The 18,268-nt window shown below is 34.6% G+C and overlaps 1 protein-coding gene across 1 annotated transcript in view; it reads right to left on the minus strand.

Moving 5' to 3' along the window:
• Window positions 1-18,268, minus strand: part of LOC128664680 (extracellular calcium-sensing receptor-like) — an 82,271-nt gene that overhangs the window by 61,501 nt on the left and 2,502 nt on the right. The window contains exon 2 of the mRNA XM_053719489.1: window positions 1,675-2,499. Coding sequence (XP_053575464.1) covers window positions 1,675-2,499 — 825 coding nt within the window. The remainder of the gene's footprint in view (window positions 1-1,674; window positions 2,500-18,268) is intronic.

Raw genomic sequence — 18,268 nt, forward strand, 5'->3', positions numbered from 1 at the left:
ATACTTAGGGTTAATATAGATAACATAGCTGGCGGCGGGGTAGGTAGATTAAATTAGGGGTTAATAATTTTTATATAGGTGGCGGCGATGTAAGGGGTCAGATTACGGGATAGATAAGGTAGATGACAGCGGTGTAAGGGGTTCTAATTAGGGGATAGATAAGGTAGATGGCGGCGGTTTTAGGGGCTCACAGTAGGGGGTTAGTTTATGTAGATGGCGGCGGGGTCCGGGAGCGGCGGTTTAGGGGGTAATAACTTTATTAGGGATTTCGGGGGGGGGGGGGGTGGATCGCGGTTGACAGGGAGATAGACATTGCGCATGCGTTAGGTGTTAGGTTTATTTTAGAAGATCGCGGTTGACAGGGAGATAGACATTGCGCATGCGTTAGGTGTTAGGTTTATTTTAGCAGCCAGTTTAGGAAGTTACGGGGCTCCAATAGTCAGCGTAAGGCTTCTTACGGCTGCTTTTTGTGGCGAGGTGAAAATGGAGTAAGTTTTCTCCATTTTCGCCACGTAAGTCCTTACGCTGCATATTGGATACCAAACTGCGCGGGTTTGGTATACCTGCCTATGGCCTAAAAAACTGCGGGCGACGGCAGAAATATACGGGCGTAACTTCTAGGTTACGCCGTATATGTGATACCAAACCCACGCAAATATTGGCGTCGCCGGCTTTTGCGGGCGACGATTTATATCGGATCGACCCCGTGATCAGGGGGCTGGAAGAAGGTTCCTAGATACAAGGTAATCACAAAGGTAAAAATTACATTAATATAACTGTGTTGGTTATGCAAAACTGGGGAATGAGTAATAAAGGGATTATCTATCTTTTAAAACAATAACAATTCTATGGTTGACTGTCCCTTTAACTCTAACCTTCCCCCACTACCAGCACTGGTTTAATTTATGACATGCTTCAAAAAGGATACTGCATAAACAACCATTAATAAATCTCTGGCCTTACTATTTTGTTATGAGACTCAAAGACCATTGAACATTTTAAAGGATTTCCTTAAAAAGAAGTAGTACAACTCCAATCTTAATGGTATTGTCTAATACAAAATCATCTACTGATGCATTATATAAGTCTCAAGTACCTACAGTTATATCCAAACAATGTACAACTTAGCTGCCACTTCCTGTACAACTTAACGGCATGAAACCCAAATAGTTTCTTTCATGATTAAGATAGAGCATTCAATTTTAAACAACTATCCAATCTACTTCTATTATCACATTTTTTTAGTCTCTTGGTACCCTTTGTTGAAGGAGCAGCAATGCACTACTGGGAGCTAGCTGGACACATCAGGTGAGCCAATGACAAGAAGCATATGTGAGCAGTCACCAATCAGCAGCTAGCTCCTAGTAGTGCATTTCTGCTCCTGAACCTGCCTAGGTATGATTTTCAACAAATACGAAGAGAACAAAGCAAATTGGATAACAGAATTTAATTGCAAAGCTGGATAAAATCGCATGCTCTATCTGAATCATAGAAGTTTAACTTTGACTTTACTGTCCCTTTAAGAGATAAACATGAAGATAAAAAATAAGCAAGATTGTAAGAATAAATCAAAGACTAAAAGCAGGGAACAAAAGAAAAGTAACAACTGGATAACTATTGGGAGATGATGAAAAAATTGAATGAACACATATTATGTAGAGCAAATTGACCCACCTGCCATGGATTTATAGTCTTCGGATCTGCACATTCTGGTGACAGTCCCTTGCCAGGCACACAAAAGATAAGCTCATGTAGGGCATTAGCAACTGCATATACTGCATTGTATATTAGATAGGATGTACTAAAGTCATATTCATTAAACTCATAATCAGTACCCTTGAATCTCTCCAGTTTTTCTTCACCAGTGCACCAAACTGTTTCATTTTTTGCATACACTTCAGCTTCAGGCCATCGACAGCCCTGGACAATCTCCCACATTTTCTTTATAAAGATGTCATCTGGAAGAACATTGAATGGACGTATGGCAAGTAAAAACTCCTTTAACCCTGGCATATCCACTTCATGCAATGTCAAACCAATAGTACCTTTCATTGTTTGACTAAACTTTGAAATAGAGAGAATGACAGAGTTTGACCATCCATCACAAGCCACCCAAATTCGATCTGTCACTCCTTTCTGTACCAATAACTCTACTAGTGGATTGGTGACTGGATCCCTAGAGAAGACTATAACCACTTTTGCTGATGACTGAATGACTATATCAGTGATATACTGCATCTTTATGAAAGAAGACCTTGGTCCAAAAGTCTCATGGTAAGCAATGCATACACCTAATATCTGAAGTTCTTGTTTAAGGACTTGGGAACCCAAGATTCCATATTCTTCTTCAAGAGACAACAAACCAACCCATTTCCAGCCCATGTAAGACACTAGTTGGGCCAAGGCCTTGGCCTGGTTGTCATCACTACTAGTAGTGCGGAAAAAGGAAGGATACAAGAATCGATTGTTCAGAGAGGCTAAAGAAGACGTGAAACTAATCTGGAGAGGAAAGAAATAAAATAAAGTAAAACGTGAGATTGAGAAGAGAAATGTGAATATGCCTAGCATCTTTCTGTGGAGAAAATAGAATAAATATATTTATAAATATGCATTGATTTTATTTCAATCTTCAAAATTTTTTAAAGTATATTGACCCATGTTTACTTTCAGTTCTATCATTCATTACTCTATCTCAGCCACAAGCCATTTAAAATGACTACGCTAAATGTTGATTGTGATTCATATCAAATGAAATTATAGAAAATGCAATAAAAATAATGAAACTTCATTATAGAAAAAATTAAATACATATTTAAACATTTTGGGCTAGATTACAAGTGGCGTTCTATTTAGCACTCTCGCTCACGTGTTAACTTTGCTAAAAGTAAGCTTTTTGCGCAAATTGAGTAAAAAGCAAGTAAAAAGTAAAATGTTTTCGCACAAGCACTAACCCGACACAAGCAAAAAGCTAAACTTCGAATAACATGACCGGATTAACATATTCCCCCATAGACTTCCATGGAGTGGGAAAAGTGGGAAAAAATTAACACCCTTATTTGCGCACAAAACTGATCACATTTAACCAAGTGCGCTAACCCAACATGAAAAATTAATAGTTCACATTTCAATGTTCTTTGCATAGAAGAATATGCACTATTTATTCATAAATAACATTTTATATATATATATATATATATATATATATATATATAAATAATATATATATATATATATAATGGTTTTATGGTAAAGTGTATATATATATATATATATATATGTATATATAAATATACAGTATATATATATATATAAATATGATTATAGATATATACATATATATATATATATATATATATATATATATATATATATGAATTTCTATTTAAAAATAATTAGAACATATTCCCCTATGTGAAGAACATAGGAATGTGAAATATTTACAGTACATACACAGTAAAACTATTTATTAAATAAGAATATTGCATAAATGTAATATTCCATGTTTTCAGTTACTTAAAGGGACAGTCTAGTCAAAATTAAACTTTCATGATTCAGATAGGGCATGTAGTTTTAAAAAAACTTTCCAATATACTTTTATCATCAAGTTTGTTTTGTTCTCTTGGTATTCTTTGTTGAAAGCTAAACCTAGGTAGGCTCATATGCCAATTTCTAAGCCTTGAAGGCCACCTCTTATCTGAATGCATTTGACAGTTTTCACAGCTAGAGGGTGTTAGTTCATCTGTGCCATATAGATAACATTGTGCTCAGGCCTGTGGAGTTAAAAGGGTTCAGCACTGATTGCCTAAAATGCAAATCTGTCAAAAGAACTGAAACAAGGGGGCAGTCTGCAGAGGCTTAGATACAAGGTAATCACAGAGGAAAAAAAAGTGTATAAATATAACTGTGTTGGTTATGCAAAGCTGAGAATGGGTAATAAAAAGATTATCTATCTTTTTAAAAAATAAAAATTCAGGAGCAGTCTGTCCCTTTAACTGCAAAGGGCTCCAATGCACTTATGTATATGTACTGTAAATATATATGTGTATATAAGTATTAATGTGTTTATGTGTGTATATATGTCTGTAAATACATATATACACACATATAAATACATATATACACACATATAAATACATATATACACACATATAAATACATATATACACACATATAAATACATATATACACACATATAAATACATATATACACACATATAAATACATATATACACACATATAAATACATATATACACACATATAAATACATATATACACACATATAAATACATATATACACACATATAAATACATATATACACACATATAAATACATATATACACACATATAAATACATATATACACACATATAAATACATATATACACACATATAAATACATATATACACACATATAAATACATATATACACACATATAAATACATATATACACACATATAAATACATATATACACACATATAAATACATATATACACACATATAAATACATATATACACACATATAAATACATATATACACACATATAAATACATATATACACACATATAAATACATATATACACACATATAAATACATATATACACACATATAAATACATATACACATACATTGGAAAGGCAGCAGGGTACATTTCCAGCTTCGAGAATGACAAAATCTAACATTTTCAGAGCTAAATAAATAATGAAAGTATACCGCAAAGTTGTTTTATTACGCATAACTTAATATTTAATATTAAAATCTCTACTGTTCCTTTAACAGCTACTTATCCAGCATGGCTTTTACCTGGGGGTATCTGTAGACGCTTAATAAAGTTGCAATTGCAATAGATGTTAATGATATGATATCCGCAAATAGCACTAGAGGCACTTTTTTGTGACACTGGTAATTAAGGATAGGTTTGTCTGTTCCCGACAATGTCCAAAGTGTTCCCCACAGAGAGCGTGAAATGGAGAAACATGTGTCAAATAATTGGAAACCCAGAGAGATATTGGGGAGTAGAGCTGTATTAGCATTTATCTCTTCAATAGTGAATATCATTGTCTGTAGCCAGGTGTATGACACAGAGCTGTATCTGAAAAAATAGGCAGAAATAGAGGAGATTAAAAAGCTTAAAAGGGAAATTGTACTCTATAATGTTCTCCCCTTTAAAGGACCAGTAAAGTCAAAATAAAACTTTAATGAGTCAGATAGGGCATGCAATTTTAAACAACTTTCCAATTTACTTTTATCATCAAATTTCCTTTTTTTTCTTGGTATTCTTTGTTGAAAGCTAAACCTAGGTAGGCTCATATGCTAATTTCTAAGCCCTTGAAGGTCGCCTCTTATCTCAGTGAATTTTACAGTTTTTCACAGTTAGATAGTGCTAGTTCATGTGTACCATATTAGATAACATTGTGCTTACTCCAATGGAGTTAACTAGGAGTCAGCACTGACTGGCTAAAAATGCAAGTTGGTAAATAGCGTTGAGAAAAGGGGGCAGTCTGCAGAGGCTTAGATACAAGGTAATCACAGAGGTAAAAAATGTATTAATATAACAGTGTTGGTTATGCAAAACTGGGGAATGAGTAATAAAGGTATTATCTATATTTTTAAACAAAACATCTATAGGCTATCCCTTTAATTTGTTTCCAGTGGTCCATTTTATCTGCCTGAGTGTAATTAATTGTTTGCATACAGCTTCTTTACCATTCTTTGTTGTTTGAAATAGCTACTGTTGCCTATTTTATCCCTACCTATACTGATAATATGAATAACAAACATTTTCTCTGTAGAAAAGCTATGCAAACATGATACAATAGCACTGATTAATCTCCCAGTGAATCTCCCATAACTGCTTGTGCATATTAAACACCCAGCAATAATTAGCATTTCAATTCATAAAATAAATAACATTAGCAGGTCTGCTTTACCCGTAGACTCAGACCATTGTTATGGGCATGTCCTAGAAGATGGTTTAAATGTTAAAATTTGTTATTTTAAATACAAAAATAAACACAAAGGAACAATTTTCCATACATTTAAGACTATGCAGTAGGTATATCAAGTAATTTGAAATAAATTAGAAGAAACAAATTATATAGAACAGAACAGTTGTATGATACTGATGCAAAAAATAAACCCAGTCACCAGATGGTATAATTACCATTTTGTACTCACAGCACCACCTGACAACTAATCGGCGAATAGTTCCCGGCGAACATAGCATGTTCGCTTTTGCCACGGCGGGCGAACATATGCGATGTTCGATCTGCCCCCTATTCATCATCATTGAGTAATACTTTGACCCTGTACCTCACAGTCAGCAGGCACATTCCAGCCAATCAGCAGCAGACCCTCCTACCTCCTAGACAGCATCCATTTTAGATTCATTTGGAAGCTGCATTGTTAGTGAGAGGAGGGACAGTGTAGCTGCTGCTGATTTAGTAGGGAAATCTATAGCTAGGCTAGTGTATTCAGTGTCCACTACAGTCCTGAAGGACTCATCTTATCTCTGCTGTAAGGACAGCACCCCAAAAAGCCCTTTTTAGGGCTGCTTTTTTTTTTTTCCTGTGTAATCTAATTGCAGTTGTCTGCCTGCCAGCGTGTGTGTCAGACTCACAGCGTATACTGTGCCCACTTGCTCAGTGCCACCACTCATATCTGGTGTAACAGTAGTGTAGATTTAAAAAAAAAACACTTTTTTGACTGTGTTAAATAAAAGCAGTCAGTTTCCTTCACACGTGTGTGTTTAAGTGCCTGCCTGCCAGGGCACAGTGTCACCCCAGTGCAACTCATATCTGGTGTAACAGTAGTGTACATTTAAAAAAAACAACACTTTTTTGACTGTGTTAAATAATAGCAGTCAGTTTCCTTCACACGTGTGCGTTTCAGTGCCTGCCAGGGCACAGTGTCACCCCAGTGCAACTCATATCTGGTGTAACAGTAGTATAGATTTAAAAAAAAAAAACTTTTTTGACTGTGTTAAATAATAGCAGTCAGTTTCCTTCACACGTGTGCGTTTAAGTGCCTGCCTGCCAGGGCACATTGTCACCCCAGTGCAACTCATATCTGGTGTAACAGTAGTGTAGATTTAAAAAAAACAACACTTTTTTGACTGTGTTAAATAATAGCAGTCAGTTTCCTTCACACCTGTGTGTTTAAGTGCCTGCCTGCCAGGGCACAGTGTCACCCCAGTGCAACTCATATCTGGTGTAACAGTAGTGTAGATTTAAAAAAAAAAACACTTTTTTGACTGTGTTAAATAATAGCTGTCAGTTTCCTTCACACCTGTGTGTTTAAGTGCCTGCCTGCCAGGGCACAGTGTCAACCCAGTGCAACTCATATCTGGTGTAACAGTAGTATAGATTTAAAAAAAAAAAACACTTTTTTGACTGTGTTAAATAATAGCAGTTAGTTTCCTTCACACGTGTGCGTTTAAGTGCCTGCCTGCCAGGGCACAGTGTCACCCCAGTGCAACTCATATCTGGTGTAACAGTAGTGTAGATGTAAAAAAAAAAACACTTTTTTGACTGTGTTAAATAATAGCAGTCAGTTTCCTTCACACCTGTGTGTTTAAGTGCCTGCCTGCCAGGGCACAGTGTCACCCCAGTGCAACTCATATCTGGTGTAACAGTAGTGTAGATTTAAAAAAAACAAACACTTTTTGACTGTGTTAAATAATAGCAGTCAGTTTCCTTCACACCTGTGTGTTTAAGTGCCTGCCTGCCAGGGCACAGTGTCACCCCAGTGCAACTCATATCTGGTGTAACAGTAGTGTACATACCTGATGTTTTAAAGCACGTTATTCCAAACAATTTAGGAATGTTAGGTGATTTATGCCCTTTATGGATTAAAACCAGACTCTGCATCAACTATGTAATTTTCCATGGGAGTTTTGCCATGGATCCCCCTCCGGCATGCCACAGTCCAGGTGTTAGTACCCTTGAAACAACTTTTCCATCACTATTGTGGCCAGAAAGAGTCCCTGTGGGTTTAAAATTCGCCTGCCTATTGAAGTCTATGGCGGTTCTCCGCCCGGTTCGCCCGTTCGCGAACAGTTGTGGAAGTTTGCATCCGCCGTTCGTGAACGCAAAATTTTAGGTTCGCGTCATCACTACTAATCAGCAAAACTAATTTTCAAAAACTTGCAATATTTAATGTAAAGTTAACTTATTCAATGTAGAGATTATCCATATCTGCAAACTTAAACAATATGTTGAATGCTTACAGATAACAAAGCAACAACTAAAAATGTAGCTTTTATAATTAATTACACAAAAATATAACAAAATCTATAAATGAAGATATTATCTAGGAAAACAACACCACTCTTTTATTTAGACTAATAGTAACAAAAGCATAGTGTATAAAAATAAGTTCCATCTCATGAGACAGAAAAGATAACCTGTCTTTTAAGGGTATGACATAGTCCTAAGATATACAGAAGTTAAACCACTGTCCGCTAGCACTCCGTTTTTAACTGACCAATAACTTATGAGGTTTTAGTCTTTCTTTATAAAAGCATAATATGCTTCAAAACAATTTAGAAAGTAAAAATATGCAGCTCAGACCAAGAGAAGGTTGAGGAAGCACGATATGTTTTGTCAGCTCAAACACAATCAGGCAAGTTCCCTGACTTGCCCGTCTACTGTTTGATATTTGGGGTGGTATGCCCTTTCAGTATAATTTACTAAATTGTTAATTTATCATCTAATCTAGCAATGTTTTTGTGATTAAGATTTACCTAAAAAACAAAACAACAGACACAAGCAAATAAGTGCATGATAATATGTATATAGGTAGGTACAAACATGGTGACTATGACAAAAAAACGTGTCCGTCCGCTGTTTGTTAAATGGGGTTGTAATTAACTTCAATTTATGAAATTGTTGATTTATCATATAATGTTGCAATAGCAATAGAATCAGTTTTACATAAAAAAAAAAACAGACACAAGTAAATAAGTGCATACAAATTCTGTATACAGTAGGTAAGAGAGAGAGAGAGAGAGAGAGAGAGAGAGGTACATGGTGACTATGAAAATATATTTTAAAAAAAAGGTTACTATGTATAACATAAGGAAGTTGGAATGTGACAGTCAATAAAATATTAAAATAAATCCTGGCTATATTTCTCTAAACCAACTAATGTATAGTCCCGTGTGAAACTTTGAAATTAACAAAAATATTTCAAATATCATTCTCTAAAACACAAGTTTTAATGGTGTTTAAGTGTTTAAGTTTCTATTTTAATAATTCAATTTTAAAAACTGGTGCTTTCAAAACTGCCAGCTAGGCTGATTTTGTAAGCAACGCTAATAAAATATAGCTTAAAGCAGCAAATTATATATATATATATATATATATATATATATATATATATATATATATATATTATTATTATTTTATTTATTTTCCTCCAAAAGTTAATTTTCACTCCAAGTATCTGTGTAGTATGCTTGTTATATAATTAATCTACTGTTTATCTATCTAGGTTATAAGTCAGAAGGATCTTGTTTTTATTTTAATTTATACATGCCTTTTGTTTATTTTAGGATAACATTACTCTACTTTAACAGAGAGAATTGATAGAGAAAATTTAAAGAATGAAGGCTAAACAATAAAAAGAAGAATGAGTGTTAGATAATTAGATGACAAATTAAAAACATATTAAAGTGACATGTAATTGGCTTCATTTCCATGGCATCATTTGTTGAAAAGCATACCTAGGCAGGCTCAGTAACAGCAATGCACTACTGTAAGGTCACTGCTGATTAATAGCCGCACATTTATGTTTCTTGTGATTGGATCCCCAAATGTGTTCAGCTCGCTCACAGTAGTACATTGCTGCTCTTCATCAAAGGCTGCCAAGAGAATAAAGCAAAGAATCTCATATTAAAAAAAAAAATGTTGGGTTTCATATCCCTTTAAAGGGACAGTCTAGTCAAAATTAAACTTTCATGATTCAGATAGGGCATGTAATTTTAAACAACTTTCCAATTTACTTCTATTATCTAATTTGCTCAATTCTTTAGATATCCTTTGTTGAAGAAATAGCAATGCACATGTGTGAGCCAATCACACGAGGCCTCTATGTGCAGCAACCAATAAGCTGCTACTGAGCATATCTAGATATGCTTTTCAGCAAGTGATATCAAGAGAATGAAGCAAATTAGATAATAGAAGTAAATTAGAAAGTTGTTTAAAATGACATGCTCTTTCTAAATCATGAAAGAAAAAATGTGGGTTTCATGTCCCTTTAAGTTCCTGTTACTTAATAGCAAAATACAATCAAACTTAACAAACCAATGCATATTTCAGTTAAAATGTTGGGGGATTAGAAATATATATAAAAGGAATGATTTTTTTTTTAATGAAAAATCAGTAGGCGATAGGATGTTTTACAGATGGTAACTCTCACGGCTAACTGATAATTAAGCTAATTAATTTTTCAAGAATGTCATTCAGTTTATAAATTATAATTTTAATTTATTATTCACAATAAAAGCATTACTACTGAGTTTTTTTATTTTGTAGTATTGAAAGCTATTGTGTAGGGAATTCTTATGAAAATGCACTACCCATTGTCACTGAAATGTTAAAAATGTACATTTAATTTACAGTATATATGAATATCATTCAATATATTATTTATAATGTGGTATTGAAATCTGCTATTGAGCAGGGAATTATTTTGAAAATGCACAACACTTGAAATGTACATATAATTTACAGTATATATGAAAATGTCAATAACTGCTTTATACAGATACTTATATACATGAGAGAAAATGTTGAAAATACAGATAAAACCAAATAAAAGAATCTTGAATAAACATTGTACTTACCATATACATAAACACTACTAGATTTCAGACAAATATTTTTCAAGTAAATAAATAATATTTTATCCAATACTCATAGGTGTAGTGTTACTAATGCAGAATACTATGGTTTGAGGTCTTACAAAAAATGATGTTGAATTTGTTCAGCAAATGTTTTTCATATATATGAAAAATGTAATTTGCAAAGACATAACAATTATTCATGTAAAAAAGATTCTTATTTTATAATTATTTATGAACTGAATGGAAACTATTTCAAACAAATGTTTAAAAATTCCAAACCTTTTGGAAGAGAGAAGTTGGAGATAATTATTAATCTTTTTCGGTATTTATAACTATTTAAAGGTCCAGGAAATACAGTAGATTTGCATAATCAACAAATGCATGATAACAAGACAATGCAATAGCAATTTGGGACCCATGTAATATTAAGCGGTGTGTGGACAAGCTTCTCAACTTAAGAATTTGTCTGCACGTCTTCGCTGCATACGATGTCCCATATGCGTCATTACAAAACTGTCAATCACCCCGAGCAAGCAAGTTGGGGTGATTTCGCTTTGCCATCTCAGAGGTTTTGTGCACTTGAGTCTACTACTATTGCAACAAGTAACCAAAGACATGAAAATATTTACTATGTCAATTGTAATTGTTCAACATTATCAATATTTTTTTAAGCAAAATTAATTGAAAAGCAAAGTTGGAATTCACTACTATTTTTATCAATACTAAATATTTTAACCAGTTAGTATATTAATGCTTGGATGAGGGTTAATGAGCAGTGTTCTCCCCAGCACCTATTTAATGGCTACACCACCCGGCTGATTTTACTGACCACCTGGCTAAAATTTAAAACAATATTAAGCTAAAATTAGCTAACATTTATTTTTCATCGTTTGTTGCCCAGACTATCATTAAAAGGACAGTAAAGTCATAATTAGACCCTTATGATTTAGACAGAGCATACCATTTTAAACAACTTTCCAAATTATGCCTATTATTTAATTTGCTTCCTTCTCTTGTTATCCTCTGCTGAAAGGTTTGTCTAGGTAAGCTCAGGAGCAGCAAAGAACCTAGGGTTTAGCTGCTGAATGGTGGCTGCATATATATACCGATTGTCATTGGCTCACCCATGTGTTCAGTTCGAAACCAGTAGGGCATTACTGCTCATTCAACAAATGATAGCAAGAGAATAAAGCAAATTTGATAGGTTTTTTTTAAATTGTATGTTCTACCTAAATCATGAAAGAAACATTTTGGGTTTCATGTCCGTTTAAATCAATTCATGTTAAATTATGCCATTAATTTGTGCTATGAATAAATGTTATCATTTACACTGCCTCCATTTACTTCATCATGCCACTTGGCTGGCAACATTTTCTGTGGAGAACACTTATGAGTATACTGGAGGACTCACCTATCACACACCATGGGTTTCTCCCACTCTGTAAAAGAATTATCTTGATAATTCCATGCTGTGTGCATTGGGAAGAAACCTGCTAGAATGATGTCCCCATCTCGTGAATATCGATTTAGTTGGGGACTTTTGAAGGAGCAGATTGGAGAATCCGCAAGACAATGGATAAAATGAAAAGTGAAGAAGCAGATGAATATTTCCAGAACCATGCTGATTAGACAAGAAAACAGTAAAGTCATGAAATAAGAAAAAAAAAAGCTTAATGTTTAAAAAAAAGAAAAATAATTAAAGGGTCAAAATTAAACTTTCATGATTCATATACAGCATGCAATTAAAAAAAAACTTTCTAGGTTACAACCATCATCAAAATGTACACTTTTTATATACACACTTTCTGAGGCACTAGCTGCTACTTGCGCGTGGGTAATTGATAGGATATACATATATATGTTAGTGATTGGCTGTTGGCTGTCAACTGATACAGGGGACATGGAAAATGGAAGTAACTTTGAAATTTGTCCGTAAAAAATCTATTCCTTGTTTGAAATTCAAAGTAAATTCAAAGTAAGGGTTAATGCATTCTCTTCTTATGCTTTTGTTGATTTTGCAATTCTATATTTAAGAATTCTTTAAAATGAATTGTGTAATTAAAAAGGGAGAAAAAGAAAAATCTAAGTAGGAGAATGTGAGGTGAAGAGAAATTATAGAAATGTGTGTGGAAGTAGATAAAAAGAATGGATAGAATTGAAAGAACTGATTTAGAATAAAATAACAGTCAGGAATGGGTCATTTAACTAGAAAAACGGTATATAAAGGAATACAACTTGTAGGGACATGATGTCGTTTAATGATGATAAAGAATTACAGTATAAGAGGGAAATGTATCTATACATTTGGAATGATACCCAACATATGAGAAATAAATAGATTGTGTAAGAGAAATTAAAATTACTATCATATTCCTATCCTCATATGTATGTTTTGTTATGTTAAAGTCTATACAGATTATTTTGTGTTTTGTACCTACAAATCTCACTCTGTTTTATAACATGCTATATCATTTGTCATTTTAAACTACTCTGTATAAGCCCTTACTCTTGGGATGTATTATTCTTGCATTGTCATCATTTCAAAGACTCACTTTGCAAATAATTGTCCCTCTCTTGGTGGTATTAAGATTCTTATAAAGTAGAGCAGAGATAATAAAAAATTACATTTTAGAAAGAAAAAAAATAGAGATGAGCTTTTAATATAAATCAAGGGACTGAAAAAGTGGTGTTTGCTAAAATGATAAACTGGTATCAATATTATAGTAAACAGGCAGTAAATTACATTATGATTACGCATAAAAATCAACACAATCAGATAACACTTTCTATTTTATCCCATGAATTAAAAAAGTTTCATATTTATATTAGCTACAAAATAACCTTAACAAACGTAAGTCAACTTAAGAGTAATATTTGTATACATGTTATATATATATATTTGAAACCTTCATACTAATTGCTTTGGAAAGTGCCAAAGATCCACTTCCCAACTCCCAGACTAATCTAATATGAGAGTAATTCTGAATTTTTAAAAGAAGCCAGGAAGGTGCTATCAAATATGTATTTTTTTGTGCATTAAAAATATTCTTTAAATGCATGACAAGTTGGTTAAACAAGTTTATGCCACTTATTAATGTTTGATTTTAGAAGCATGCAAAAAATACCCTTCAAAGCAAAAAATATAGAAAGTGCCATTTTAAAGAAATTGATATTTATAAAGTCTCAACTATCTTGTCTCATCTAACTACATTTATCTCACTATTGTATTTTCAGAATCCTTGTCCATTTCATGGCAATGTCTGTTTATCTATTGTTTTTTCTATCTATGCATCCACATACATCTATCTGTCTTTTTTAGTTTTTAGTTTTATTTTATTCATACCTTTTAATGACGGATCCCCTCCACATGCAGGTTTATGAGTGACAGCCTGTGGCTCAGTATGCTGTCACTCACTGTCTAGGATTCTACTCTGGGGCAATATATATACTGTATATGTTATCACATACCCATCAACACACTGGATAAGCTACTTAGCCCTCAGAGACACATTCCATAATTGTAATAATTTAGCTCAGTGCTCTGCTGTCATTATGTTGTTATTTCGAAGATTATTTCTTAATTACTAGGAAATAGAATTGTTTGTTATGCCCTCTCTAGTCTTACTATATTGCCTCATATACACTGTGAACTTAAAGGTACACTTAAGTCAAAATTAAACTTTCATAATTCAGATAGGGCATGACATTTTAAACTACCTTCCAATTTACTTCCATTAACAAAATGTGCACAATCTTTTTATATTTACACTTTTTGAGTCACCAGCTCCTACTGAGCATGTGCAAGAATTCATAGAATATACGTGTATGCATTTGTGATTGGCTGATGGCTGTCGCATGATACAGGAGAAGTGCAAATAGACATAACTTTGAAATTTGTCAGAAAGAAAATCCTCTGACACTGTACCTACGCAGATGTTCCCGTACTGCTGAGCAACACTGGAGGAAATCTCAAAGTTCAGCTGACTTTCTTCACTAAATTTTCATCCTGAACTCCTACTATTCTGCCCTTATCTTTATAAGCAACAATACTTCTCTAATCTCATCTCTACTCTTTCCTCTAACCCAAAACGTCTGTTTTCCACGTTCAATACTCTTCTCCGCCCACCCCCACCTCCTATTACAACTTCTCTCTCAGCACAAGATTTTGCCAGCCGCTTCAATAACAAAATTGACTCAATCAGAAATGAAATCACCTCTCAACTTAGTACCAATCTCCCACCCCCTCCAAAGCTCACAATCATCCAAAACCCAAATACCCTTAAATTTAGCTCTTTTGCACCTGTTACAGAGGAAGAAGTTTCTGCCCTTATACTGTCCTCCCACCTCACTACCTGTCCCCTTGACCCTATCCCCTCACAGCTACTCCCTCTCTTCTACCCTCAACCCCATACTCACACACATTTTCAACCTCTCCCTCAGCCCTGGTATATTTCCCTCATCTTTAAAACATGCACTGATCACACCTATCTTCAAAAATCCTTCCCTCGATCCAACCTTCCCATCCAACTACTGTCCTATTTGCCTACTCCCTCTTGCCTCAAAGCTCCTTTAAAAGCTAGTATATGCATGTCTATCCCATTTCCTTACAATAAACTCTCTTCTTGGCCCACTGCAATCTGGATTTCATCCCCATCACTCCACAGACACAGCAATTGTCAAGGTTACCAATGACCTAATTACAGCAAAATCTAAAGGCCACTTCTCTCTGCTTATCCTCCTTGATCTGTCTGCAGCCTTTGACACTGTTGACCACCCTCTTTCGCTCCAAACCCTCCAATCCTTCGGCATCTGTGACATAGCTCTCTTGTGGTTCTCTTCCTATATATCTAACCGTACCTTTAGTGTAGCCTTCTCCGGAGCATCCTCTCCCCGTTACCACTTTCTGTTGGGGTGCTTCAAGGCTCTGTCCTCGGTCCCCTTCTCTTTTCAATCTATATGTCATCATTAGGTTCCTTAATAAAGTCCCATGGGTTTCAATATCTTTTGTATGCCGATGACACCCAAATCTACCTCTCTGCACCAGACCTACCTCCTTTCTTACTAACTCGTGTCAGTAACTGCCTTTCTCATTTCTCATCTTGGATGTCCTCTCACTATTAAAATATTGACTAAAGGGAAAGAAAAAGGTATTTTGAAAGACAAAGAGTTCAACTATATTATACCAAAATATCCTAGAATACCATTTTTTTATTTTCTCCCCAAGGTCCATAAGGATCTTTTTAATCCCCCTGGGAGACCAATTGTCTCCGGGATAGGGTCCATTACGGCTAACCTATCCCAATATGTGGACACATTTTTACAAAAATACGTAATAAAATTGGACTCATATCTGAAAGACCCTATGAGTGTATTAGGGATCTTACAGGATATTAAATGGGAAGGTGAATTTATAATGGCAACCTGTGACGTTGCATCACTATATACTTTCATAAACCACAACTTAGGCATTGAAGCAGTAGAAAGTTTCTTAAAAAGATAAAGAGGTGCCTATAGAACAAAGGGAATTCTTACTTGAAAGTATTCGTTTTATACTAGAACATAATTATTTCTCATTTGACTGGATATATTACTTACAGATAGAGGGTACAGCAATGGGTACAAGATTCGCACCGAGTTATGCAAATTAATTTATGGGAGAGTGGGAACAGAGATTCCTACAGTTCTCTGAGCTCTGTGCGAATCTTGTACTATTCAAAAGATACATTGATGATATTATTATTATCTGGAAAGGGGATAGCAGAACACTAGAATAATTCTTTTTAGAAATGAATAGTAATGACAGAGGCCTTACCTTCACTTATAATCAAAGTAAAGATAAAATCACCTTTCTGGATCTTGATATAATGATAGAAGAGGAGAATCTGATAACTAAGACACACTTTAAGAAAGTAGACAGTAATGGTTACATACATGCATCCAGTTGCCCCTATAGAAAGTGGAAAGAAAACATACCAGTAGGACAATGCCTGAGAATAAAGAAGAATTGTACAAAAATGATTGACTTTAAAGAACAGATTGTTTTGTTACAGCAAAAGTTTAAAGAACGAGGTTATACAGAAGAAATACAGCAAGAAATACAGAGAGGGAATCACTTTTACAATACAAACAAAAAAAGATAAAAGATATAAGTGAGTGTAATGTCCCATTTATTACACAATATAGCGATGACCATAAAACAATAAGTAAAATATTAAAAAAGCATTGGCACCTTCTAAAAAATGACCCTATTCTTATTTTAAAGTTTTTTTATTGAGGGAAAAAAGGAAACATAAATCAAATACAGTGCATCCGACATAAATTCACAACATAATATAATATCAATATAGATATATAAGAAACCAATACAACAAAACAAGTTCCTACACGTATTTAGAATAACTAATGTCAGAAGCACCACTCCTGTTCATCTAAGTCTAGGGACTATCGAACCCTCAATTTGTTTTTGATTGTTTTTTGTTGGTGTCTTACAACCCCACCTCAAGGGGGCTGAGGGGTACTATCATATGCTTGAATTCGGAAGAGAAAAAAAAGATCATGCTGACCTGGCGTATCAATCATATCTTTCCAGTCTCTGGCATAGGGAGGAAACCAGAGTAGAGAGAAAAAGAGGTAAGCCAAGAAGAAAAAGAAATAGAGGGGAAGGGGGGGGGAGGAAGGGGGGAAGAGGGGAAAAAAAAAAAATAAAAAAAAAATAAAAATATATAAAAATAAAAATAAATTGTGTACATTATACATAGAATTCCTGTTTCCAGATGTCTTTCTATACTTATCATAGGATCTGTATCCAATCAGACCAGATCTCCCAATAGTCTTCCATTCGATCGAGGGAACTATATATCGATTTTTCCATTGTTGCCAGAAATTGCACAGTTTCGCAGACAGCAGTTAGAGAGGGTGGCTCCACCTGCTTCCACGCTCTAGCAATACACAGCTTTGTGGCAGAGATGATGTATATTAACAGTTGTTTATTATGTTTAGATAGTCCGGCCTCAAACACATGGAAAACGATGCACTGGGGGGTCAAAGTTACAGGGAGATTCATGGAGTGGAGCAAGGTCTCCACGTCCCGCCAGAGAGGGACTAGCTTCGGGCACTGCCACCATATATGGAGGTCAGAGCCCTCTCCACCACACTGTCGCCAGCATAATGGAGACGAGCCCACAAACATTTTGGACAATCTAGTGGGCACTCTATACCATTTCAACAGAAGTTTAATATAGCCCTCAAAAATAGTCACACAATGTAATGTCTTTTTTGTTAGAGTTATAGCCCTGTCAATATCGAGTTCAGAGAGTGTCGAGTTTAGGTCTCTGCACCACGTTTTAATCTGCCAAGGGAGACCTTTGGATTGGTCATGAAGTAGAGCTCTATAATGAAAAGTAAGTGGCTTGTACCTTCC

This window comes from Bombina bombina, chromosome 6, assembly GCF_027579735.1.
Source record: "Bombina bombina isolate aBomBom1 chromosome 6, aBomBom1.pri, whole genome shotgun sequence".
NCBI lineage: Eukaryota > Metazoa > Chordata > Amphibia > Anura > Bombinatoridae > Bombina > Bombina bombina.